The sequence below is a fragment of the Oratosquilla oratoria genome, chromosome 43 (genome assembly GCF_046742065.1).
Source record: "Oratosquilla oratoria isolate Oo_2021 chromosome 43, ASM4674206v1, whole genome shotgun sequence".
Lineage (NCBI taxonomy): Eukaryota > Metazoa > Arthropoda > Malacostraca > Stomatopoda > Squillidae > Oratosquilla > Oratosquilla oratoria.
The window spans coordinates 29,578,760-29,605,607 of NC_134819.1; the positions used below are offsets into that span (position 1 = coordinate 29,578,760).

General features: G+C 37.4%; 1 protein-coding gene across 4 annotated transcripts; it reads right to left on the reverse strand.

Moving 5' to 3' along the window:
- Window positions 1-991: 991 nt before the first annotated feature.
- On the reverse strand, window positions 992-26,253 carry LOC143021894 (gamma-glutamylcyclotransferase-like). Of its 4 annotated transcripts, XM_076179704.1 has the most exons (7): window positions 26,158-26,192; window positions 21,242-21,366; window positions 20,556-20,742; window positions 15,445-15,579; window positions 13,930-14,063; window positions 10,672-10,852; window positions 992-8,526 (listed from the first exon to the last, which is right to left on the reverse strand). In XM_076179704.1, the coding sequence occupies exons 3-7, from the start codon at window positions 20,610-20,612 to the stop codon at window positions 8,440-8,442; spliced, it is 594 nt and encodes a 197-aa protein (XP_076035819.1). In that variant the 5' UTR covers window positions 20,613-20,742; window positions 21,242-21,366; window positions 26,158-26,192; the 3' UTR covers window positions 992-8,439. The 4 variants fall into 4 exon arrangements, with proteins under 4 accessions (XP_076035819.1, XP_076035822.1, XP_076035820.1 ...); XM_076179707.1 differs by lacking the exon at window positions 20,556-20,742 and having other exon boundaries at window positions 26,158-26,253; XM_076179705.1 differs by lacking the exon at window positions 21,242-21,366 and having other exon boundaries at window positions 26,158-26,212.
- Window positions 26,254-26,848: the final 595 nt, after the last annotated feature.

Consider the following 26,848-nt stretch of genomic DNA (forward strand, 5'->3'; position numbering starts at 1 on the left):
GTCTGCTTTCACAATCCAAATAAAACTGCGTCACTCATTATGAGGAACAACACAGCTAACACCAGAGAACAGTGTTACCATTGTAGGTTGTTCATGAGTTTGTTGGATATTTTCACTGGGAAGTAGGGTGGGGTGGGGCAGGAGTGCAACAGAGGGACCTTGGTCTTGGTAGGGCGGTTGCTCCATCTTATATATTTTTTTAATTATCATTAACATTATTATTACTACTATTGTAATTATTATTATCATTGCTATATTATTATCATTATTATTTATAATCCATGCTAGGAGTGGCTCTCCAGCCTGACTGGTTCAGAGAGACCATGTTTAAGGCATCTTTTCTAGTCCTCTCTCCATGTGGGGTGAGCAAGGTAGATCCTGATTAGGGGTGCTCAGTCATGTAGGTTCCTGCCAAGCTGTGCTACACCCTACCCTTGCATAGGGTGACCACTGCCTGCTGTGTGGGTTATGACAAAGGACTTCCAAAGGTCACCATCTCCTGCCCCCACCAGCATGCACCATCACCAGAAGACTTATTGCTGTTAGTTGGAAAAATACTTTTTGTACTTAGTGGGAGGAAATCCATGAGGAGCTAAGATGGAAACAAGGGAGGTGGATGCAAGTGGAATGGATGGGAGTGGGTGCCCTTGGTATATAGACTAAATGTACAGTCAGTCTCAGTCATTTCCCACCTCTTGGCATAGCCCAAAGGTATCACTTAGACGTGGTAAGGTAGCAGCTGATTTTCCTTCTACTTGTTTTCAAATTTAATTTCAAGATTTTTCTGCCCTCTCCTTAGGGAGGAGGATAGAAAAGGCTGCAATAATTTGAAATAGAATTCACTGCAGATAAGAACAATCTAACCCCATCAAATCCATGAGAAAAGAGTTAGTATTCATTATGAACACAGTCATCCACTACTAGGTGGACTAATGCACAGTGCTCTCTCAGTTGTGTGGAATATAGTAATAAATAATACAAATCTTTGTGGGTTAATTTATTTGTATGACAAGTATGTCTTCTCATTTTCAAAGCAAGCCTCAGCAATCAATAATGATTGTTGCCTCAAGTTTTGCATACTAGAAAACCACTGCCCCACAGAAGCTGGCAACAGTCCTTAGGCCCTCCCAAAGATATCTCTGAGAAGAAACATCAGACTGTTTTCTGTTGTACTAGTGTGGGACTATTTCTATGTCTCCAGATTATAATAACTGGAGGAGGAAGAGAGCAGTTGCTAGTTGTCAGTTCTCCTAATATGAAAAGGTAGAAGACATACAAAGTCAACTGTGTGAGATCTTTGGCCCAGTATGGAGACGAAGTGTCAGCCTCTCAACCAATTGTTTTGCACAGCAAACAACCATTTGGCTCCACTGACCTATGCTCTTCAACACAGAACTAATAGACACTGAGAGCTAGTATCCTTCTTGGAAGGTAACTGTAATTCCTATTTGACACTGTAATATGACCTACATCATCAAATACAACTGCCCTTCTTCCCACAGAGCTATACAGAAACTAATACAATATTGAGGATTTTGTTACACCTAAAATGTCACTCTGCACCGAAATAATAAAAAACTACTAAAACTGTATATAGGAAGTGAGACATTGTTGAACATTTACAACTGTTTAAATTTAGAATAAAAAAGAGCTATCATGCACTTAACCCCTTCCATACGATGACACCTTCATTGGCGTCATGAAGCGCGAATGGGTATATATGGATGCCTGTGTCGGCATCTTGATTATATTTATTTTGTAGTTGTAGCTGAGTGACCCCCATATTCTGTGAGCTGGCTTGATCATATTTTCTGTGGTTATTGATATCCAGAGTGAAAAAGATCAAGTAATACAGCTGTAACTTAATATCTTATAATGTGAGTATTGTGATGCATTATCAAATCATCATACATTAGGCAGCTGATGCTGCCCACAAGAATTTGACTCGTATTGAAGAGGTTACATGGTAAGTGGAGCTAAAAAAATCTTCATAAAAAATAATGTATTACCCAATATAAAATTAATATTAAATAAACTAATTAGTAATAGAATTAATACAAATTTCAAACAAATCAAAACTACTCAATCAATAAACCTGTAAAAAGGTTACCTCTCTTATATAGGGGAATAACCCTTTGATATAGAGATAAAAGTCTTGGTTCTTGAAGACAACAGTACCATGAATCTATGCTAAAACATTCTTGAAAAAAGGACACAACATTTTGGAACAAAACTTTAGTGTGGAATGGCCTTGCATACAAAAACTAAATTAATTCAGTAAGGAAAATCATGCATATTTCCCATACCTGCTGACAGGCTTTCACTTCAATAAACACATACTCAGGCCTTGGCACTTATATGTAAAAGTATATAGCAGACTCTTTTAAAATACACCTATCTTGTATTTACTGGAGATACATTTAGAAGGTAAAGTCACAATAAAATTTATTAATTGTTGCTTGGGTTTTTACTTACTAGAAACCCACAGCCCACAGTTGTTGGCAATAACCCTCAAGCCCTTCCACGGATCTCTTAGTGAAGAAATGTTAAACTAACTTTTATTGTACTATATCAGTGTGAGGCTGGTTCTGTCACCAGCATATGGTGGTAGAAGGAAGAGAGCAGTCACTAGTTGCCAACTAGTGATTATATGGAAAGGTGGAGGAAATATAACTGTAGCTGAAAGAGACTGATCTTGGGCTTGATCCAGGGACTGAGTGTCAGTACCTCAGGGCTGCACCTCCTGATGGAAGTGAGGGTGTTGAAGATGGCCATCTTGCAGGACCACTACTTGTAGGTATCCATTGTTGGTTAAACAATGCCAACAATAACAACAAGAACAACAATAAATAAAAATAAACAAATAAAAATACATTATAAATAAATAAATAAAGTAATAATAATATCATCAACTGCAATGTAGAAGTCAGATTTCTAGACCTGAGCAATCTTTACAAAACCAAGGGCTGACTTATAAAACATATATAAGATTTGAACACATATGACTGTGGTCACCTGATTGAGTACACCCTTTGCTATGACTCCATATATTAATGCAGAAATCAATATGAAATAATGATACAAATTCATTACTGTATTATGTTAACATTCTGACATACTAGTTGCCTACCATATCTTTGGGGGTCAACCTTTCTGGCAGATACAGAGCTAATCCCAAATTTTAAGATTAAAATCTTAAAAGTTAAATTATAGGCCAGGCTGGCTTGTATTCTTCAAATTACAGTAACTGTTGATTTGAGTTTCATTGACTGGAAAGCTGCAGCCCCATAGAAGTCAACAAGGAACTTAGGGCCCTCCCATATATCTCTCAATGAGTTGTGTTGTATTTCATTATAAAAAATTCATCAGTACTTGTCTTCATGGACAATTTCATACCATTACTGAGAACTGTATTGAGATCACGGAATTAGGTAGAAGCTCACTCAGCTTGTATGGTGTGAGTATGTGGTAGTGTGATATTCTAAAACTGTAGGAATATAATTGTGTCACATAATGTGTGGATGGTACAAGATGGTCACATATTAGAAAGAAGGCATATGTCCTGGAGAAAAGTGTGGTGAGAAGTATTGATGTTGATTCTCCTAAAAAGATATGTAATGAAATTGTTGTTTGAGGAGGGAGGTGAGAAGTTAGGATGTTGCAAAAAAGTTAAGAAGGTACGAGAGACATAAGACAGTCATGGATCAGACTGTGAGAAAGCATTAGATATACTGGTACAATGAGGTCCAAGACATGAGGCTTGATGGTCTTCAAATGGTTTGTTAGATGCTCCTAACATTTTAGTCACAAGTTTTGTTGTGTGGACTGGAAGGTAGAGGAATAAAATTCTCCAGAAAGAAATGTTGGACTTGTATGTGTATTGTATTACTGTGGGACTCTTTCTATGCCACCAGCATATAGTAGCAGGGGGATGGGAACAGTTCTCCTTATGGCAAATGGTAGAAGAAATACAAACTTAATAGAGAGAGATTCTGGGCCTTATTCAGATACTTAGTGCCAGCCAATTGAGGCTGCACTTACAGATAAAGATGAAAGGATTGATGGAATCTATGGATGAGCATCAGGGAGCTAATTCTCTCCTATGCCCATCTCACAGTACCACAACATGCAGGCTCCCTTTTCTGGTCCCTAACATATCAATTACAATCTATGGTTAAAGCTAGGTGCTTATCTATGGCCAACACCATTACCTTTAGTTTACAACTCCCCTCCTCCCCTCTCACACAAAATGGAAATGGCAATAAACAGTATCAAAGGATTCAAATCAGAGCCTTTGTATTATGAGGTAGTTTCAAGCTCACATAACCTATAATGATTTAATTTAACATCATGAACTCCCTCTCTCATACATGTTTCTGGGATGGTCCCTCCTAACAAGAGAACTTTTTGAATAGGGAAGTTAATGTAGTATGCCGTTTCTACAAACTTGCTGCCAGGCAGAGTTTGAACAGCCTACACTACTAACCTTTGCCACAAGTACCAACAATAAAATTATCTTTGTTGTTTTCTTGATTTTTCTTTTTGGCTACCCCCCATGTAAGGGGGAAAAAAGCCTTTGGTATATGTAATTCCCTAGTTGTATTACATGGGAAGGGAGCTATGCTCATAGTGACCTATCTTTGTATCTCTCAGCATCAAGTTTTTTCTTAAAATCTTGAATAGTGTTTACACACACTGCTTCTTTGTCTAATTTGTTCCAAGTATCTATCACTCTGTGTGTGAAGCTATTTTTTTCAGATCTCTTCTGTAATTATATTTTTTTAGTTTCTTTTCATGTCCTCTTGTTTTTCCATGGTCCCATTTCAATAAGTCATTCTTATCCAAGATTTCCATTCCCTTCATAATTCTATAGATAGTAGGTCTCCTCTTTCCCTTCTTTGTTCCAGAGTTGGTAATTCTAATTTGGACAGTCTTTGTTCATATGTCATTTTGGAAAGAGTTGGTGCCAGTTTTGTTGTTCCTCTTTGTATTCTTTCTAACTTCTTTATATTCTTTTTGGTACTGGGTGTCCATAGTGTTGCTCCATACTCGAGTTTTTGTCCTATTAGTGTAGTTAATTTTTTTTTGTAATTTCCTCATCCATATAGGCAAATGCCACTTTTATTGACCTCAATAAATTATTGGTTTCTCCAACTATTTTATTAATATGCTTATCCAGTGTCATGTCTTTGCTGATCATCACTCCAAGGTCTTTTTCCGAGTTTACTTTTTTGACATCTTCTTCACCAATTTTATAATCTCAAGATATTCTGTTTTTTCTTTTTCCAAATTCCATTATGCTACATTTCTTGATGTATGTTTTCATGATGGAATTCCAGGTCACAGCTTTCACATTTACTTGATCAAAATTTTCTTACGAGAACATATGCACTGGCAGTGTGTGTGAGAAATACTAATGGTTCACCATCTTTAAATATCAGCATCATTTACAACTACTGAACCATAAAAATTATATTCATATACTGATTTCTACAAACTTGGTGTTTAACTGTCACAAGAATATCTGAAAACAATATGTGCTGTGCTGAAGATCTGTGCCAGAAGCACCATAGTGAGAAACAATATCAGTAAGATCCAATGACTTGTCTTTATCCAAAAACAATGCAAAGACATTGACATAACTGCTGTGGAAAACAAATGTCAGCACCATGATCATGTTTTGGTCTTAGTGAAAGTGTTACTGATGTGCGAGATAAAGGATTAAACCATTGGTATCATAAGTTAACAAATAAATTTTCCAACATGAAAAATATCCAGCCCTGGTATGCCTGAGAACATTCTGGCATTATTAATGCCTTACAATAACCTAGTGGAGACTATTTTTTCTTTTATTCCTCCTAAGTATTTGGTTTATAGTTTTCATATTTTTGTGAACATAGATTTCTTTATAAGTTCCTGTTTTTCTTTTCATGTTGACGTCTCAAGTTCACTCAATCTAAATTGATTTTCAACCTCCAACAAATATCTATCAAGTTAGTGTAAGGTAGCTATATGAGTGAGGGAATGTTGAACAAGATGCTACGTAACAAGACATCATAAATATATCTGGTATTTTTGTGCCAATTAAATGCAAGAGCACAAGTAATAAAGACATTCTAAAGACTCTAATACATTTTTTACACAAGCAATTAAAATACACATTGTGATAATACTAAATTAATGTTATATAAAGATAATACACAAGAAATATTCTAAAACTTTTTTTTTGTGTAAATTGATATTTTAATGGAGACACCTCAGTATGTAATAATCTTCAGTGTGATAACTGATTCTGGTCTTTATTCAAGTGAAATGTCATTTCCTTAATGTGCAATTATGAACAATGAAAAGAAAATTTAATTGGTAAATAAAAAAAATTCAGTGGATGAGGATGGGATCACCATATAATGAAACAGCGAGATTAAACTATTCCAGCTGTCCAGCTCTCCTGTGGATATGGGAGAACCCTTCATTCCAAATGAGCTGAAATGAAGTTGGTGGTTAAATGGCTTTCATCTGTGCATGACACAGGTCTGACTCGCCCATCCCTCTTATAAGACACTAATTCTCCAGTAATTCCAGTTTACAAACCAAATCTAATTTTTCATTATGGAAAAAATATAAATCAGGTCTGAAGCCCTTTAAGACCATTTGTCCTTAATGTTGCTACATGCCAGATATTACAGCTCATATAATATAGTTTGAATTTATCTACTGGGATTATTGTAGTGGTTTGGGCATATGGAAAGAATAAATGCAGGATAATTAACAAAAGAGGTGTGTTAAAGCACAGTTGGATGAAGTGAACTTGAAGGAATAACCAAGGATGAGATGGATGGATGGGGTGAAAGGGCTTTGAGCAAGAGGGGAATGTCTGTTGAGCAGGGAAGGGAGAAGGCAGGGGATTGGGGTGAGTGGAGAATGGGTATGGATGATATGTTGATACAGCCTGAAAGGATTTGTCCAAATCTTATTTTCTGCATGAGGAGATAAGGAGGGAGGGTCATCGTGTAAGTGAAGCAGCCATACTGTGGATGTACTGTGTCTTGCTGCATTGCTTTTAACCCAGGCAGTGAGCAGGAGACAGGGGGGTCCCTTCATCCACATGGAGCTAAGATGAGAGGGAATCAAGGGTGATGGAAGGTAGTGGAATAGGTGGGAGTGGGTGCATGCCTTAAATCAACTTAATTCTCCAGTCTTTCTGGCCCACAATTTATTTCAACAGCACTGATCTAAGAATAATATCCTTTCTGAAACTTATAATTATGTTTGTATGACTATGAAAATGTCAGATCTTATCATTCTCTAAAACATTTTTTTTTTTTTTAATTTCATGTTCCTATCCTGAAATAAGCCACTTACAGCAGGCAGAACTAAGAAATTTCCAATACTGGAAAATGCAATTGCTGTTTATGTTTCATGTTGATGTTACATGTTTTTCATGAAGGCAATGTTGGTGTTAAAGGCAATGTTGGAGTTGCAGGCAATGCTGGTGCTGGAGGTAGTGTTGGATGGGAAAATCATGTTGCAGGTATGAAGCAAGATTCTTCAAAATATCAAGAGCTGGCTTTGACAACAGTGTAAGGAAATTTCTGTCTGGATCTGTGTCCTATTGATACAATAAACTTGGCTAATATTTGAGATATTGTTGGTGCTGGGAAGGATGATCATTGTTGAAGACCACTGGAAGACTGAAATGTTCCTATATATAATCACTCAATTAGATCCTTCAGTTCTCTCTTGCAGCACCAGCTCCAGGGCTGGCCTATAAATTACTAAAAGAAGAAGCTTTGTACTGTTGTCTGTATAGTGTTAAGTGTTGAGGGGTGAAAAACCAGGTGTTCCTTGTTTTCTGTAGGATGCATGTTGACGACGGGAAATGAAATCCTAGATTCTCGCAACAACAAGGTGAAATTGGGGTTGGATATGTTTGTAATTACAATGACATTACACTAGTGGTGTCCCTAGGGAGGTGCACTTTTTAGGTTGCTTTCCTCCCTATATATCAGTACAGTAAACCCTCGATATAACGGATCTCGATATACCGGATATCAAATATAATGGACAAAAAATCTGACCGGACATACTCTTGCTATAACGGATTTTCATCCGTTATAGCATGGGATCCTCGGTTATAACGGATCTTCGGATATAACAACAGACCCCTGTCCCCATATCATCCGTTGTATCGAGGGTTTACTGTAAAACTGAATCAGTGAGGTTACAACTTAGCATATGTGCTGTCATGGTGTACAAAGAGAGATGAGTTACAGTAACTTACTCCACCAAAGAAAATTACCTCAGCATTACTTCTTATTGAAGAGCAATAGTAAATTTCTCCTTTCAAAGGAAGAATATATGAAGGAGAATGAAGATCTACATTCAAACAAGTAAATTGATCTAACAGAGTATTCCAAGTTACATTTCTGTGACTAAACCTTAGTTTTTGTCTAATAGATTGAGCTGTACATCCACTTCTCCATTGTACCCATTGTCTTCTATGCTTTCTAGTTTCTTGATATACTCCTGCAACACAACAAATGACCATTATCAAGAGATGTCTTGGTTGCTGGTATCATAGTCTAATCACAACTATATCTCATCAAGCCATACTGGAATAAAAGTGATAAGTTGAATCCCCTCTGTACCAAGAATTACTTTATTTATTCTGACAAAATATCAAATTATTCTGTTCAGCTGTGTAGTATCCTTTCAGCAGCAAAAGAACTGAATTTATAGTTTAAAAAGGCAAATGCCAACAAAATGGTCAGAGTAGACACCACGTGAGGATAAATCCTTTTAACAAGGATTTAGGACTGTGTTTTTAAACCTTTTTACCATCCCTGGCAATCACTTTCTACCATTAGAAAGAAAAATTCTATTAACTGTTAATTACTTTTTTCTGGTTTGTTGGTTTAACATTACAAACTCCTCCCTATCGGAAGGCTGGGATGATGCCCCTCACAGAAGGCTTTGTAGTGTGGAATTTAATGAACCATGCCCTTGGTTCAACTTCGCAGAGGCAGGATTTGAACCGCCATCCCCTTGACCTTTGCCGCAAGTAACAACGCCTTAACCCCCTCAGCCAGCGAGCTTCCTATCTGTTAATCACATACATATACCAAACGCTTTTTCCCTCTTATAAGGGAGGTAGCCAAAAATCAAAGGCATAAAAACCACTCCCACCCATTCCATCCCTATCACACTCCACTCCCCTCCACCCTCTTCCCTCCCTCTACAAAAAAATATTGGTAGGTTTTGTAGATAAGCTGATAAGCCAAATACATTTAACCACAACATCAGGTAAAACTCTACCTTCCAATGGTAGATAGCATTCGCCAGAGCTAGCGGAAGGTTTAAAAGTATGGCCATTAATCTTCACATGGTGTCTACCCCAAGTGAAGTTATTTCCATCACAAAAGGATTAATAAGTATTAAATAAGGATTAAGGATAAATAAGGATTAAATAAAAAAACAAACATACTATCATTACAACTTCTACAAATCTACATGAAGATCAACATCTATACTTTAACATATGAATCACACTAATGACACGGATTCTCTAGTTGACAACTATGTGCAAGGAAGTAACATAAATGTATGTATGCCCCACTGTGACCAAAAACTTAATTTCAAAGTCAATTAGATACATACATACATACATATACCAAGGCTTTTTCCCCCTTACAAGGGAGGTAGCCAAAAAGGAGAAGGCATAAAATCATTCCCACCCATTCCATCCCTGAATACACTCCACACCCCTCCACCCTCCCTCTTATCTTAGCACCTGCTGGATGACGGGTCATCCCTGCACCTTGTCCACTGCCCTGGGTCAGAAGCAGTGTCGCAAGACACAGCACATCTACAGCAAAGCCGCTTCATTAAATCGGCGCCCCCTCCCCTTTCCGTCCCCCCATGCATAAAAGGAGAAGACGGGGAGAAATCCCTTTGGGCTGCGTCAAATTTTGCTCACACATACTACTTCACCCCCCATCCCCCCGCCCATTCCACCTCACGCATCACAACATCATCCATATACAACCATTCTCCATTCATCCCTGTCTTCTGTCCTCTCCCGTCCTTCCTCAACAGACATTCCCCTCTTCCCCAAAGCCCCCTTCACCCCATCCATCCACCTCATCCTAGGACATCCCCCTCATGTTCACTCTCTCCACATCTCCCTTCAATACCTCTTTTACTAGTCTTTCAATTAGATACGATGCAATAAAGAAATAAAAAGGACTGAGTGTTTTAGCCCCATATTAGAGCCTAAATCAATAAGTTGCAGGTCATCAAGTCTATGTGTGAAAAAGTGTAAGAAATACAATTGAAGTTGATAAAATGAGATATTGGGCCCCGTCCAGAAACTGAGTGTCAGCCCCTCAGGGCTGCAAATCCTAATGGAAGTGAGGGGGTTGACAGATTTTGAAAATGAGCAGCTTTACTATCCATCTTGCAGGACCTTCACATGCACATACCTATCACTGGTCCTGAGTAGTGGGGATAAACTCAGGATGTGGTAATTTAAAATGCTAAACAGTAAATATAAATTACAATCGAGTGTTGATTTAACCACAAAGAAAATTTACTTTTTGATACCTAATACAGCACTACAAACATAGGGTTCTATTCCCTATATAACCATGAAAAAATTACACTGATACTTACCTCAGGAAGCCCATTTTCTCGAGCCCCAGTTAAGATGACGTTCTTGTAGACAGTGGAGGGCCTACGGTCCTCCTCCACAGGACGAATAATTTGGTATGTTCGTGCATTCACTTCCTTACCATCTCCGGTCAAAACTTTAACTTGAAGAGGCCTGTAGATCTGCTGATGCACACCCTCCTGCCTAAAGAGATGATGAAAAACTCATCAAAACACTGATCTGTCCAAGACTGGAATTTGCATCAGTAGTATGGTCCCCACACAGAGTAAAATCAAGAGAATACAAAGGGCAGCAAACAAAATGGTCCCCAACCTGGCAGATACATCATATGAGGAAAAACTAAACGCATTGGGTCTGCCAACTTTGAAAGACTGAAGAGAAAGAGGTGATATGATTACAGGACATAGGTAAATGAAGGAGATAGATTGCATTGATGTAAAAGATCTGATTAAAGATGGGAGGGCTTGTTATGGAAACAAATTCAGAAAGACAACATGTCAAAGGGATATGAAGAAATAGTTCTCCATATTTACCTAGTTGTATTTACCTAGTTGTATTTTGCGGGAAGGGGAGCTATGCTCGTGTTGTCCCGCCTTTGTATCTTGCAGTGTCTAGTTTGTTTTTAAACTCATGAATGGTTTTTGCGCATACTATTTCATTGTCCAGTTTGTTCCAAGTGTCCAAAACTCTATGAGGAAAACTGTTTTTCTTCAGTTCTCTTCTATAGCTATGTTTTTTTATTTTCTTTCCATGTCCTCTTGTGTTTCTTTTGTCCCAGTTAAGTAAGTTCTCACTATCGAGTACCTCTGTGCCTTTCATGATTCTGTAGATGGTCAATAGGTCACCTCTCTCTCTTCTTTGCTCCAGTGTCGGTAACTCCAGTTTAGCCAATCTCTCTTCGTATGATAGGTTTGCAAGTGCAGGTGCCATTTTTGTAGCTGCTCTTTGGATTCTTTCTATTTTCTTTATATTCTTTTTGGTACTGGGGGACCACAATGTCGCTGCATACTCTAATCTAGGCCTTATCAATGTAACCAATATTTTTTTCATCATGTCTTCGTCCAAGTATGTAAACGCCACTTTTATTGATCTTAGCAAATTGTAAGTCTCCCCGACAATTTTGTTAATCTGTATATCATAGGACAGGTCGTTCGTGATAATTACTCCCAAATCTTTTTCGGATCCTACTTTCTTTACTTCTTTGGTTCCAATTCTATATTTTCCTGATATTCTGTTTTTGCTTTTTCCAAACTCCATTATGCTACACTTCTTAGTATTAAAGTCCACTTCCCATTTCTGACTCCAGTTCCATACCCTATTTAGGTCTTCTTGCAGTGCTTCACAGTCCTCATCAGTTTCTATTTTCCTTAGCAGTTTGGCGTCATCGGCAAAGAAGCTCATGTAGCAGTTCACGTCCTCATCCATGTCATTCATATAGATAGCAAACATTATTGGTGCCAGCACAGATCCTTGCGGTACTCCACTGATCACCTCTTTCCAGTCTGAATATTTTTCTCTGAGCACTACTCTCATCTTTCTACCAGTCAGAAAGTCCTCTATCCATTTTAGTAGGTTTCCCTGTATTCCTCCTATGTGTTCCAGTTTTTATAGTAGTTTTCTGTGTGGTACTTTGTCAAAGGCTTTTTGCAAGTCTAGGAATGCACAATCAGCCCATCCATTTCTTTCTTGCACTATGTCTATTAGTCTTGAGTAAAAGCATATTAAGTTTGTGGAGCATGATCTTCCTTGTCTGAATCCGAATTGTCTTGGGTTTAATATGTCATTGTCTTCCAGATGTTTTACCCATCTATTCTTGATTATTTTCTCACAAATTTTGGCAATGGTGCTTGTTAGTGATACTGGCCTATAGTTGGTGGGTTCTTCTTTGTTTCCTCCTTTGTGTATTGGTACAATGTTAGCGTTTTTTCCAGTCCTCGGGTATCTTTCCTTCTTTGAGTGAGCTGTTTATTAAGATGTGTATTTTGTCTGTTAGTTCTTCTTTGCACTCCTTTAGAATCCAATTTGCAATACCGTCCGGGCCATGTGATTTTCTGACATCCAGCCTTGATAAATGTTCTGATATTTCCTTTAGTGATGCTGTAAACTCATTCATGGGGGGAGATTTCTTGTTTTCGTCTATGTCACAATTCGGTATTTTCTCTCTGGTGAAAACAGATTTAAAGTGATTGTTCATGACTTCGGCCATCTCTAAATCTTCTGTGTATTCTATGTTTCCTTGGCATAGTTTCACCAATTCCTGTTTGTTTTTAAGTTTACCATTCACATACCGATAGAATAGTTTGGGTTGCTCTTTGCATTTGTCTATAATATCCTTCTCATGGTTCCTTTTCTCCTCTCTTCTCACATTAACATACTCATTTCTATAGTTAACATAAATTTGCCATTTGCTTTGTTTTTTGTCTTTTCTCCACTTTTTCCAAGCTTAGAAGGTGATAAAGCCCAAGTTTAAATGATACACAAATTCAAATCTAAAAATGATAATTGGAAATCAAGGCTATAGATTAAGTTAGATCTGTACATAAATTTGAGGCTATTTATGATAGAGAAATGATTAGAGTATTGGAGACAGGACCCAACAAATGTTTTTCCTTTCTTGTATGCTACAATTAGGTAAACTGATCTATCTATACACCAAAGGCTTTTCCCCCTTATGAGGATGGCAAATATAATTAGGTTAATATATGTACAGACCACAAAATAAATACTTCTTGTTAGACTGCCACATTCTATGCTTCACCACTCCCACAAAAAATCAACCTAGCAGATAAATCACTCCAAAGAAAATCAAGAAATGCACTGGCATACTAGCATGAAGGTCACCTCACTACACCAAAGCAGTACCAGAACTGAAATGGCACAGAAACAGACTACTAAATGTGCTACATACAACCACCATACAGAAGACACAAAACCCTTTACATTACACTGTCCTACACTCACTCTAGACAGTTTTAAGTGCCTTATGGGCTGAACTGATGGATATGGTTGGTTTTATAGGAACTATGGGTCTCTTGCAAGAGAGAAGTGAGACAACAGATTGAATGATTGAAAACCATTATATACTCACAATATCAATTTTACACGTGTTACACTACCAAATCAGGGATAGAATGGGTGGGAATGGTTCTTATGCCATTGTTTTTTGGCTACCTCTCTTATAAGGGGGAAAAAGCCTTTGGTATATGTATGTATGTATGTACACTACCAAATATAAACATAACCATTCCTGTGTTACTAACATGTCAAGATTATCCATGTCGTCAAGGTGAACTTCCCATAAGACTCCCCAAACACTGTCGCCATCACTTTCTTCAATAGTTGCAGCTGCTCCTTTCCACCGTCGACTATAGTAGTTAAAGTCTAAGCGAAAATTCTGTGATAAAAAAGATAATAATTATAGCTCAAAATGGTGGAAAAATTATAATTAGCAATCAATTTGACCTTTTTTGCAAGTCTCTTCCATTCAGTCTTCCCATGGCCATGTAAGCTCTGGTTCAGTCCCAAATACCAAGCAAAGATTTCCATTTATCCTTGCTGTTCATATTTCCATTGTGAAGGTAACAATTTAAGCTCACATCGGGAGGTAGAGCCCTGAGGGGCTGACATTTAGTCCCTGGGCTGGGACCAAGATATCTCTCTTTCTCTAACAAATTCAACTGTATTTTTTACACCTTTTCACACACACATAGGAGATCTGACAAGTGGTGCCTGAGACATAGTAAGAGTCCTACACCAACAAAAGCCTGTACTGTACACATGATCAAGCATTGCCCAGCAGGCCTTGCCTATCTACCAGGCAAAGGCTGTGTGTTGTTGTACATATAGGTGGTGGTTGGTGGCAGGCACACACAGGAGTTGGCAGCAAGATGAGGTCAGCAGCAAACCCCCAGAAATATGATAAGTTTTACAAGAATGTATACAGTGAGATATGTGGAGATGAGGCAAAGAATGGGGCTGGAAAGAGCTGTCAGACAGGGTAGATGAAAGATTGCTGTGGTGGTTTAGGCAAATGGAAAGCATGTATGAGGAACGGCTAGCAAAAAGATTGTGAAAAGGAGAGGAAAACCCATGAATGAATTGGATGGATGTGTGAAGGAGGCCTTGGATAGGAATATTCTTTTCATCTGTTCCATAAATTACTTTTGAATAGATGAGGTGTAAAAGGGGAATATCTGTTCAGCATACAGGGAGAAGGCAAGAGATAGGTGTGAGTGGAGAGTGGTTGCGAATACATAATAAATTGATGTGGCCTAAAGGGATTTCTCCCTGTCTCCTCTATATTACTCACGAGTAGTTGAGAGGGGAAGATCACCATGAAATAAAGCAGTGGGGGTAAACCAGCTTTGACTCTCAGGCCCTGTTATGGAAGTGCTGTGTCTTGCTACATTGCTTCTGACCCAAATGGTAAGCAAGGGGCAAGGATTAAGAGGAGAAATGGGTGTTGAATAGGTATGGCATGGGAGAAAGGTGGACATGTGCCTTGGCTGGCCACCTTCCTTATAAGGGGAAAATGGCCTTTACTATACATATGTAGATGAGGCATTCACTCTACTGACTTACAATTTGATTGGTGCCACTTTACTCTACTTTTGAAGAGTACATAACCTTTATTATTTCCATCACTCTCAACCACAAATTTCAAAATCAGGAGTATGATTTACTTAAGGGACAGTCAACCTAATATACACATTCCTACTCCATGAGTTATGCATGTCTAAACTAAACAAATATCTTCATCATTTAAGAATGCCTACCTTCAGCTCTCCAATAGCAGCCTTCTTTGCAGATGGGTTGTTTATATGGATCCTCTTGGCGTAAAGGTTGGACCCATAGGCAAAGTACATGAAAGTGGACTGGCCTGCCATTTTGTGATGTATCACTCGCTCCACCTGTGTGTTTATAGCACATCTTAAGTCATGTAATCTTGCTTGGATTAATTGAAAAAAAAAAAAATCATGCTCAACCATAGTTTTCATGGGTCAAATTACTGATATCTGAAAGAAAATATTGTCATTTTCATTCAACAATGAGCACAAGGAAACTAAATGTTTCCTTTGTCATGCTCAACTTTGCTCTCTGTAAATGAAAAGAACTACTTTATATATTTTTTTCTAAATCCCTATCTCTAAATAATATCTGTACTATCCAGGAGAAACAGATTATTTAACCAGAAATCCTGAAATATATTCTCAATAATTTTTTTCCCAAATATTTATACACAATATATAGTATGTCTTCCACTGTACAAAATAGCTGTGGAACTTAATTCAGGCAATCATTATTTTCTAAAGATATAAGAAAAATAAATAATTAAATTAATTAATTAATTAATTAATAAATAAAAAAAATCCAAATTGCACCAGAATAACAACAAATGTTAACAAGAACAGCAGTTTTATAATGTTGAGCCTAATTCTAATCCATGTATTTCATTCTTATATTATCATTTATGGTCCAGCTGTAACACTGGTCAACAAACAAAATGCTTCCGAGACCAGAGTAGCATTTCCAACTAATTCTAGGTCGCTGATCATAAATATCATGGTTAAAATTGTTTGTTATCTCTACTTCTCAAGATACACCTATGTGTCCCAACAGGATCTAACAGTCTTGCAGCAATGTGTTTCTTACTACACTCACAGTCTCACTGTCCTTCAGTATTGTTTCAGTGTTTATAGAAGGTGGTTGTGCCTTGCAAGTTTACATTTTGAGGAGAAAGGTAGGTGATTCTCCTAGTCAAACATTTTTTAAACTCATAACAAATATTCACTGAGCAAGCTATTTATAAGTATGTGAGGCATTTTATATAAATTTTATTTTCCTAATGAATTATATAAATACTTCTGCTGAGCTGTCATGCTCTGTATTATAATAAATTTATGAATAAATTTTCTGTTTATCTTCTAATTGTTTATTGTTTTCTCCTTTCAGATGCCTCATACTTATGTGAATAAGGCAGACAACTTCTACTACATTTGTGGTAGGGTGACCTTTGCATCACAGAAGCACCGTACAAATAATATGATTAGAAAGGCAAGAATGGTGGCCAGGATAAGAACTGGGCTCTTCACATATGATGCAACATTTGTGCTAGTAACCTTCACCAATGGTACAACAGGAAGAGGAAAGGAATGCCTTTTACTGGGCTAATGACATGCAATATCTGCATGGTACCTCCAGTACAAAAGGGCTTGTCAAAAAAGAAGGAGTCCATTGAGTATCTAAACATTCCATCAGCTATTCACCCAGTTCCACATGAAGAAGGTCTATCTGTTCCTGGTGCACCAACTTCAGTATCCTTCAAGTCAGATGAGAAAAGTGGTGAGGTGGAAGCAGAGAAGGATGACAGTGCTGGATTACAGAGTGACCCAAACTTTGATGAAGCACACTTCTCTAGGATCTACAACTACTCAAAAATAAGGCAGAATAGCTAGACTCTCATCTTCAACAATGGAATCTTCTAACAGCTAATGTGAAAATTTAAAAAATATTTGACAGTCAGCAGCAGTTCAACAATTTCTTCATAATGGTCTGACAGAAGCATTTGGCAAATGAATATGAACCCAGACACTGGAGGCTGTTCATAGATTCACTAAAAACAAGCTGAAAGGTGTCTTGCTGCATAATGGCAATAGTGAACCATCAGTTCCTGTGGACTATGCACCACATATGAAAATATAAAGCATATGTTGCAATGCATAAAACATGATGAAAATCAATGGTAGTTCTGTGATGACTTAAAGGTTGTTGTTCTTGTGATGGGCTTGCAGGGTGGATACACCAAGTACTGCTGCTTTCTGTGTGAATGGGACTGCCATGCAAGAGGTTCCCACTATATCAGTAGAGACTTGCCACCTTATCAACCAATGGAACCTAGGATGAAAAATATTCTACATCCACCTATCACTGAACCAAACAAAAATTTACTACCACCAGTAAACTGGGGCTCATGAAAAACTTAGTAAAAGCTATGGACAAATCCTCACTGAGTGATGTTAATATAAAAGAGGGAGTTTTCATTGGTACTCAGAATCAAGAGCTTCTTAAAGATGGTGACTTTGAGTCAGCCCTTCATGGGGAGGAGAAAGCTGCTTAGGAACCATTCAAGTTAGTGGCAAAGGGATTTCTTGGAAACAAAGGGGAAGAAAACTATGAACAATTGGTGGAAAACCTTATCAAGGCTTACAAGAACATGGGATGTAACATGTCACTTAAAATCCACTTTCTGGACTTGAATTTAGATTTTTTCCAGTGAACTGGTAAGAGGTTTCACCAAGATATTTCAACCATGGAAAAGCGGTACCAGACTATTGCTGGACATTGGCAAGAGATGATTTTTCAGCCCATTATAAGCATCAAGCAAAAAGTCAGACAGAAGATATGGATTAGAGTTTAAAACATGACATATACTGTATATTATGATACATACATATGCCAATGGCTTTTTCCCCCTAACAAGGGAGATAGCCAAAGTCAAAGGTATAAACCCACTCCTACCCATTTCATCCCCACACACTCCACACCCATTCACACCCCTCTTGGCTCCTGGATGACAGGTCATCCCTGCATCTCGCCCACTGCCCTGGGTCAAAAGCAATGTAGCAAGCCACAGCACATCTACAACAAGGTTGCTTCATTTAATCAGCAACCCCCCCCCCACCATCCATCCCCTCATGCAGAGAAAGAGAAAATGGGGAGAAATCCCTTCTGGCTGCATTAAAATATCATTCACACATACTCCCTCACCCCCAATCCCCCACCCACTCCCTTCCGTGCATCACATCATCATCCATACATAACCATTTTCCACTCACCCCTTTCTTCTGTCTTCTCCCTCCTTCCTAAACAGACATTCCATTCTTTTCCAATGCTCCTTTTACTCCCCTTCATCCATCTCATCCTTGGTTGCCCTCTCATGTTCACTCCCTCCACTTCTGCCTTCCACACCTCTTTTATTAATATTTCTTCTCTCATTCTTTCCATGTGTCCAAACCATCCCAATACTTTCATCATCAACCCTATTGTCTAACTCCCTTTCCACGCCTGCTCTCCTCCTCATTTCTCATTCTATCCAACATAGTAACCCCTACCATACTTCCTAGGCATTTCATCTCAAACACATTTAAACTTTTTCTCTCTTACGTTCCATGCTTCTGCTCCATACAGTGCTGGCAGCACAATCACTCTTTCATACAATCTTCTCTTAGTATCCATTCCCAAATGTCTATTTCTCATTACACTTTTTAATCCTCCAAGACATTTACTTGCTTCTCTCAATCTACATTCTACCTCCACCTCCTCCCTTTCCTGCCACATTTACACCCAAGTCTCTCTCCCTTAATACTCACTTTCAATTTGCTGCCATTATAATTCTATAATACAACATTATAACAAAATAATAAAATATTACATGCAACTATCTTTAAACTTATAGACAATAAGCATTTTTCAATGTGATATTTGGATTCAGTGCATGAAAATACACAAGAATGAACTAATCTCATTTAAGAAGCACACAATTTGTCAAAAACTGTTGACCAATGTAATCAGCTCACAAAATATACAGATGATGCAATCTCACCCTACTCCTCACTCACTCCAGACAACTCCACAAAATATCTTCACTGGGTGATCTATGGGCTAATCTGGTACTTGTAGCTGGATTTCTCACAGCCACAGATCTCCAGCACAAGAGATCTTGGATAAAAGATTGACTGATCATTACTATATGAAAATTCATTAATATGTACACAAACTAATCTTTTTGTATATAAAATAAAATATTGATAATAACTGTTGCCTCAAACCTGAAGCCACAATTAGACTGGCAACATGGGTGCCCACACAAGTAGCTATGGTAGACATACATTATGCAAATGGGCCCAAAGATCAAAGGTAGAGGTAGTAAGTGAACTGAACCTTGTCAGAAATGAACATCTCCCATAATAGGGGTGCACTATGGGGGCCCATTGTGAGTCTATAACCCCACAATGGACACACGTGTCTGTGAACGCTCCTGGGTGGCAACAGTCCTTAAACCCTCCCATAGATTTCTCCAGTAAGAAACATCAGACTATTGTCTGTACTATATAAGTGTGAGACTCTTTCTATATCTTCATCTTACAGTAGGAAGTGGGGACAATCACTGGTTACAAAGTATACATTTATAAACTAATAAACTTCTGTATACTTTTTCCTTTCAAGTTAACTTCAAAAGAAAGTGGCTATGCATGGAAGAAGACAATTTTCACACACTGTACAACCATCACACTCATGCCTTTAACTCCTTTTTGCTTTAATCATGAGAAAATTGCACTTCATTCTGAACACAATCAATATAATGAACCCAAAGCACAACAAATACCTACACAGCAAATGCAGAAGCAATTTTTGTTTTCTTAGCCTCCTATCCTTGATGATTTACTGGATGGCTATAATCAAGTTTTATGAATTCTGGAACTCATTATTATACATCTTAGGGATCTTTGCCAATATCAGCAAACTGCTTTCACATTTCAATGAACAATATACAAACACTGTATCAATTATAAAACATTGTATCAATAAACAAACACTCAAGATCAATATGAACATACTAAGTCTCAGGACTTATCTATCCATAATGGGCTTTAAAAATTAGTCTGCAAGAATGAAAAAATCCCCACCTGCAAGACTAATGAGTTAAGAAATTAGATATTTAGAAAAAATATTAAAGAGATTATATTTGCTGAAATGTTTAAGTACTGCAAACAAGGAAATTATAATCTTGGGATTAGAAGCTGAGTAAAGCAGTCTAGTTAAGCTATGAGTTGATCACAAAAAGACAAGCAGAAACCAACAAAATAAAAATATCACAATATCTTACTTGCATCATATACCACCTACCCACACCAAGAATAGTTCTGTTAAAAAGGCAACACATTTTTTTTTTACGATTAAAAGTGCGCAAGAGGAGGAGGAAAAGATTATGGTGAGGGGATGGTGGTGGTAGAAGCCGTAGTAGCTGTGGTAGAGGTCATTCATTAGGAGTAATAGTGTGCACTTTTGGAAGCCTGTGAAAGGGAAAATAAATAACAGCAAATTCAACAAATAACATATACAATTTTGAAATATGCAAACAACTCTGTTACTGCTGCACAGATTCTGGAAGAAAAAGGAGTAAACAATGAAAGGTACTCATAAGCATAAAAAGTCCTCAATATTCGAATCAATACGAAAAATGATGGAAGGAAATTATCAAAATAATTTCCATTGCTTCAAAACCTCACAAAACAAACATGCTCATTATGAAGCCCTGGATATACTGATTATTTATAGAGTTGTTACCAGCATATCTAGTACATATACCTTAATTTTTATGCCTAGATTAAAAGCAAAATATAATATTCTTCACCTAATTATGCTTAAAAAGATCTCTCAAATTCAATATATCCAGTCTGATATGTATTCCTGAAAACATGAATATCCAAAATCAGTTTCATATTAGTAATGTCCTGCAAGTAACAATATAAACTAAAATATGACCTGAGACTCTTTATGTCATATACTCACCTCACACCCAAGTATGTACACAACAGTTGAATAACCATTTCGCATTTACATATGTCAGTTCTTATGTATACACATCCGAGTTCTCCTGTCCAACCTAACTGCCTCCGTTCCTCTGCCACACATACCTGAGACAAGAGAAGACAAACCTGCAAATTAGATGCGGAGTAATTGCTTGAGCTGTGGCACCGTCTTTCCCCTAAAAAACTTTCAAGCAACTGGTGGTAAGTGCACAAATGCAAGGAAAAAATAATAAATAAATACAGTAAATTAATAAATAAAGAAAAAAAAAAAGACAAAATAAAATTTTGAGATTCACTTCATGAAAGAAAATTATTACACCATACACATGGAGAGTATGTACCCTTCTGTAAGTTCTTTAACTTACTTTACAATAGCATTTCCTATATATACATGACAGCTTTTTATAACCCTTATTTAGATCTGGAGACTTATAAGAATATTACAATATAATTATATATGTATGCATATTATATATATATATGATTGAAGGTGAAAGAAGTTGACGAGGAGAAATGGGAGAATTTTACGCCTTAACGTTTCGACCCGCAGGGTCTTGATCACAAAGCTAACAACTCAAACGTAACCGGAGTATCCGGTTACGTTTGAGTTGTTAGCTTTGTGATCAAGACCCTGCGGGTCGAAACGTTAAGGCGTAAAATTCTCCCGTTTCTCCTCGTCAACTTCTTTCACCTTCAATCTTATTTGTCATAATATAGTCAATATATATATATATATATATATATATATATATATATACATATATATATATATATGTGTGTGTGTGTGTTTACCAAGTTGTATTTTACAGGAAGAGAGCTATGCTCGTAGAGACCCACTTTTGTATCTTTCCGCATCCAGTTTTTTCTTAAAGTCATGTGTGTGTGTGTATTTACCTAGTTATATCTTACAGGATAAGAGCTATGCTCATAATGACCCTTTTCGTATCTCTCCGCATCCAGTTTGTTCTTAAAATCTTGTATAGTTTTGGCACTCACCGTTTCCCCATTTAGTTTTTTCCAGACATCACTCTGTGTGGAAAGCTATTGTTTTTTCAAATCTCTTCTGTAACTGTCCTTTTTTAGTTTTTCGTGTCCCCTTGGTTCTCTTTTGTTCCATTTTGTGTGCATTCACCTTGGTCATTGGTCTTTGGATCACATGTTGGACTTGTGAACAACAGCTATTTCCCTCCCGGAAGAGAGCTCAGAGCTCGTATGAATGATCTATGGGTAATGCTACGACCTTACATGAACACACACCACCAACTCCCCACCCATGAGAGTTGGAGTAACGACTCGAAGCGCAGCAATACTGAAATTATTTCAGCCCAGGGCAGGATTCGAACCCAGACCACCGTTGTGACAGTTGGGGACTCTACCAACCATGCCACCAGTGTATTTACCTAATTGTATTACACGGGAAGGGAGCTATGCTTGTGGTGATCCATCTTTGTATCTTCCAGCATCAAGTGTGTGTGTGCGTGTGTGTTTTTCACTTTTTCTTTTTACATCAGCTTAACAGGATTCTTGGCCATTCCACTACTGACAATACACTTATTTCAATCTAAATTACACAGAATAGACATCACTTAAGCAAACTACTGTTGCCACTGCATAAAACTTGAACATGGCATTATTGGCTAGGTAACACTGAGATTCATATGGGTGAGGAACAGTATAACACATGGTGGAGCAACAGATGAAAACAAATGGGGGAATGAAGATGCCAGCTAAATGCATAAAAGTGGAATAATAAATAAAGGGAGAAGTAATGGCTGAGATAATGAATATGAAAGTTGTGATGAATATGGAAAAAGACTTTGCAGTGACATATTCTTCCAAAAACAAGAACATCTATGGAGGCAGAGTATAACAAATTAATAATAAATGCAGCTGACCAAAGTTTCTTCCCATATGGGAAGTTCCAAAGACTGAGATCACTCATTATGGAGCCGCAGATCTTCCAGTTTGTGTAATTCCAGGCTGTAATTCTAAAACACTGCAATTTGATAATCAACAAGGTTAGAAGCCTATACCTGGATGAGTGTAGCTATGGCCAAAGCCATCACCTTTGCTCTATGTGCTAGAACTGTTTGGGCAGGTAATAGTCACTGCTGGGAATTGGAGAGGAGTGCGGGATTCAAACCCACAACCAATTGAATGTGAGACCAGCATGTTGCTGATTACACCATCAGTATATATATATTTCTCACCTTCTCTTCTCACCCAACTTCTGGTAGGCCATTAGGCCTGTCGGTGACCAGCCTCCTCCAGTTCTCTCGGTCAAGGAACGTCTCCTGTGCACAGATGTCGTCAAGCGATGTTCCCCGCTTTCTGAGGGCTTTGTCAACATTTTGGTCCCAGATCTCTTCCTTGGTCTTCCCTTGGGACATCTTCTGTTGGGCACCCAGTGATACTACCTCCTCAGCATCCTATGTTCCTCCATCCTTTTAATAGGTCCATACCACCACAACTGAGTCCTTTCAATGTAATTGATTATGCTTTCCACGTCCAGCTCTCTCCTGATGGTCTCATTTCTTTGTCTGTCACTTCTTGTGACTCCATGGATCAAATGCAGATCTTGCATCTCCACTGCCTGCACTCAGGATGTCGTTTTCATTGTCAAAGTCCATACCTCACAACCGTAGGTCAGTATGGGCCGGAGGATGGTCTTATAAATTGTCCTCTTGACTTTTACTGGTATGTACTTGTCCTTCAACAGGGGGTATGTACGTGTGGGTGTGGGTGTATATATATATATATATATATAGTCGAACCTCGAAAGCCCGGACTAATTGGGGGGAAGGGTGGTCTAGTCATGCCAAACGTCTGGTCATCGAAAATATCGCCCTAACACCCATAGATTTTCATAGTGGTATACGTATAGGTAATGTATGATATGGCATAGAAACACATAAGAATAATACTCTAACACTGTAATAATAACAATACTGTAATAATAATGCTATAATACTAATAATTCTGTAATAATAACTGTAATACAGGCATGTAAATGTACTGTATATACAGTGTACTGTACTGTATTTTTATTACGTACACTGTAAATATTGGAAGGTATGCACACGGGACAGTGGTGGCGGCCAGGGTTGCCGTGTAGAATGGGAGTGTTGCCATACCGGGGCATATAGTTTTCTCGGGCGTGTGCAGACTTTCATAGCAAGATATACTTGTCAAACTTTGACAAAATGTTGGTTCTAGTTTTTTTTTATTCTTGAATGTATATAAGGCCTCCATGCCCTAACATATTCAGTAAGATATAAAAATTATTTTTTTCATTATTATCATCGCTAAAAGAAAGCTGAAACTTTAGCGTAGAATTTTTTCTACACAGTAAAAACATATCTTTTGGGGTATAATATTTTATAAGTAACACAATTACCAATAAAAGTCATATTTTGATGTACCATTTATTATTTGATAACTAGTTCTATGATTTTTAAACAAAAGTTTGAGTTTTTGAACGTTTTTAACAGCCCGCTGATATGTAGAAAAAATTTCCTCATGTCCTTGTGCAGTTGCCACATGCCGCTATTTTACTACGTTTTGGTACAAAATTCTACAAAACGGCAACCCTGGTGGCGGCTTGACTGGGCCGGGTTTGAGTACACGTGTACGGCCATCGCTGCCACCTACCGGACAAATAGGGAACTTTGCTTGAAAAGTCCTCCCTTTGTTCATTTCGACCGGTCATACGAGGGTCCGGGCATTCTGGGTCTGGGCTTTCGAGGTTGGACTGTATATATATATATATATATATATATATATATATATATATATATATATATATATATATATGGTATTTTTTAGAAGTGTGCACCTATGCAGTATGGCATTAGAAAATTAAATTACACCTTGTAAGGAGGGTTGTCATGTCAAAGCACACACCTACTTTAAACATATTAATACCCACTTAATGCATTTCCTAATTTGCACCTCATGGATATGATCTCTCACAGAGACAAGGAAAATGAAGAAAAGCACATCAACAGCATTCTCCATAACAAGTTACAATGTATGCCCTTAATAGAGTCACATAAGTTTAGCTTAAATTGGGTTAGGTTAGGTTAGGTCAGTTACTGTCCTTGATCCTGCAAATGACAACACAGATGATATAATAATTTGGAAATCAAATCATAGTAATATTAGTTATTTCTGATTTCTTATTTCAAGAAATTGTATACAAAATAGATCTATTAAGAGCAAAATTGGAAAATAGTGAAACTGATTACAAAGACTATTTACTATTTAGCCTAGTCCAGGGCCTCTTGAAACCCCCTTACTTACTCTACATAAACATAATTATTCTTAGCCACATTCCCCTATGTAACCAAATGTGACTGGTTTTTATTCACTTTTGAGCTTTTCTCTCTTATATTATTTTTTCACACCTTGGAGTATGAACTTCAGACATTTTCTTTGTTCATCAAAACTTTATACACATTCGAAGACTTATAATAAGCCAAATGCGTTGAATTTTCACGTATAACAATTATTTCGTAATTAATTTGCATGCAATGATTAACAAACAATATACTCTACATGTTTGTGCATTTACTTAAATAATAATCCACACCAACAAGTTACAAGGCTAGCCAGAATATCTACTTGTGTCACTTCCTAAATTCTCTTGACATTTTATAATGAACTGTGGGGTTAAACTCATTAGTACAATATTGTAGATAATCCTTCCACACCAGTCTTGCGAATCTGGGGAATCACATCAGTATTATCAACATTGTTTTACAGCTTCTGGCTTCTCTTAGTCACATAAAGAGTTCGTCAGTAATCGCATCTACAAGTACGTGGTTCATACAATAAGTTCCGATGTAATTCAAATACCCACGCAAACTCATGCATCAATTTCAAAGACTATATTACCTGACTACTGTCATATAGGCTCAGCTGACAGGCTTCAACGTTGTCGTCTGCTTTAATGTTTTCTTCATTTTGTTATTTTATATGTTAGGTATCTTAAATATAAATGATGATAAAGAGTGAAACTTGTCACAAGATAATTTTTTAATCGTATAAAATTATGTTTTATGATAAAAGGCAAACTATTTATATAAGGATTTACATAATATAACAATTTTATTATCAACAGGATTGCAATTTCCACAAAATGTCGACATCATACTGAACTGAGAAGAAACCATTTTATTTCTCATCTATCAAATATCCAAAATACAACACACACCATATATTAGATCACACTGGAAAAACATATTTATGGGAGATATTTCGGTCTAACGTAACTGGAAATAAAACAATAATTACATACATAAGATAAGTTGAGCAAGTAAATTGATAATTGGGTAAAACAACATATAACGATATTTTACCAAGAACACAAATAAGCAAATGATGATTAATTAAATAGATATATACCAATTCTCTTTCACCGTGAAATGGTAAATTATCTGTATAAGGATTTATATGATATCACATTTTTACTTGTTACTTGTTATTTGGGAGTTCTAGGCCCCGCTCCACCAGCATCGGTGCTCTGCAGGGCCTCCATTGATGTTATCAAACACTATAGTCACTTCTAATACACAAATCATCCATG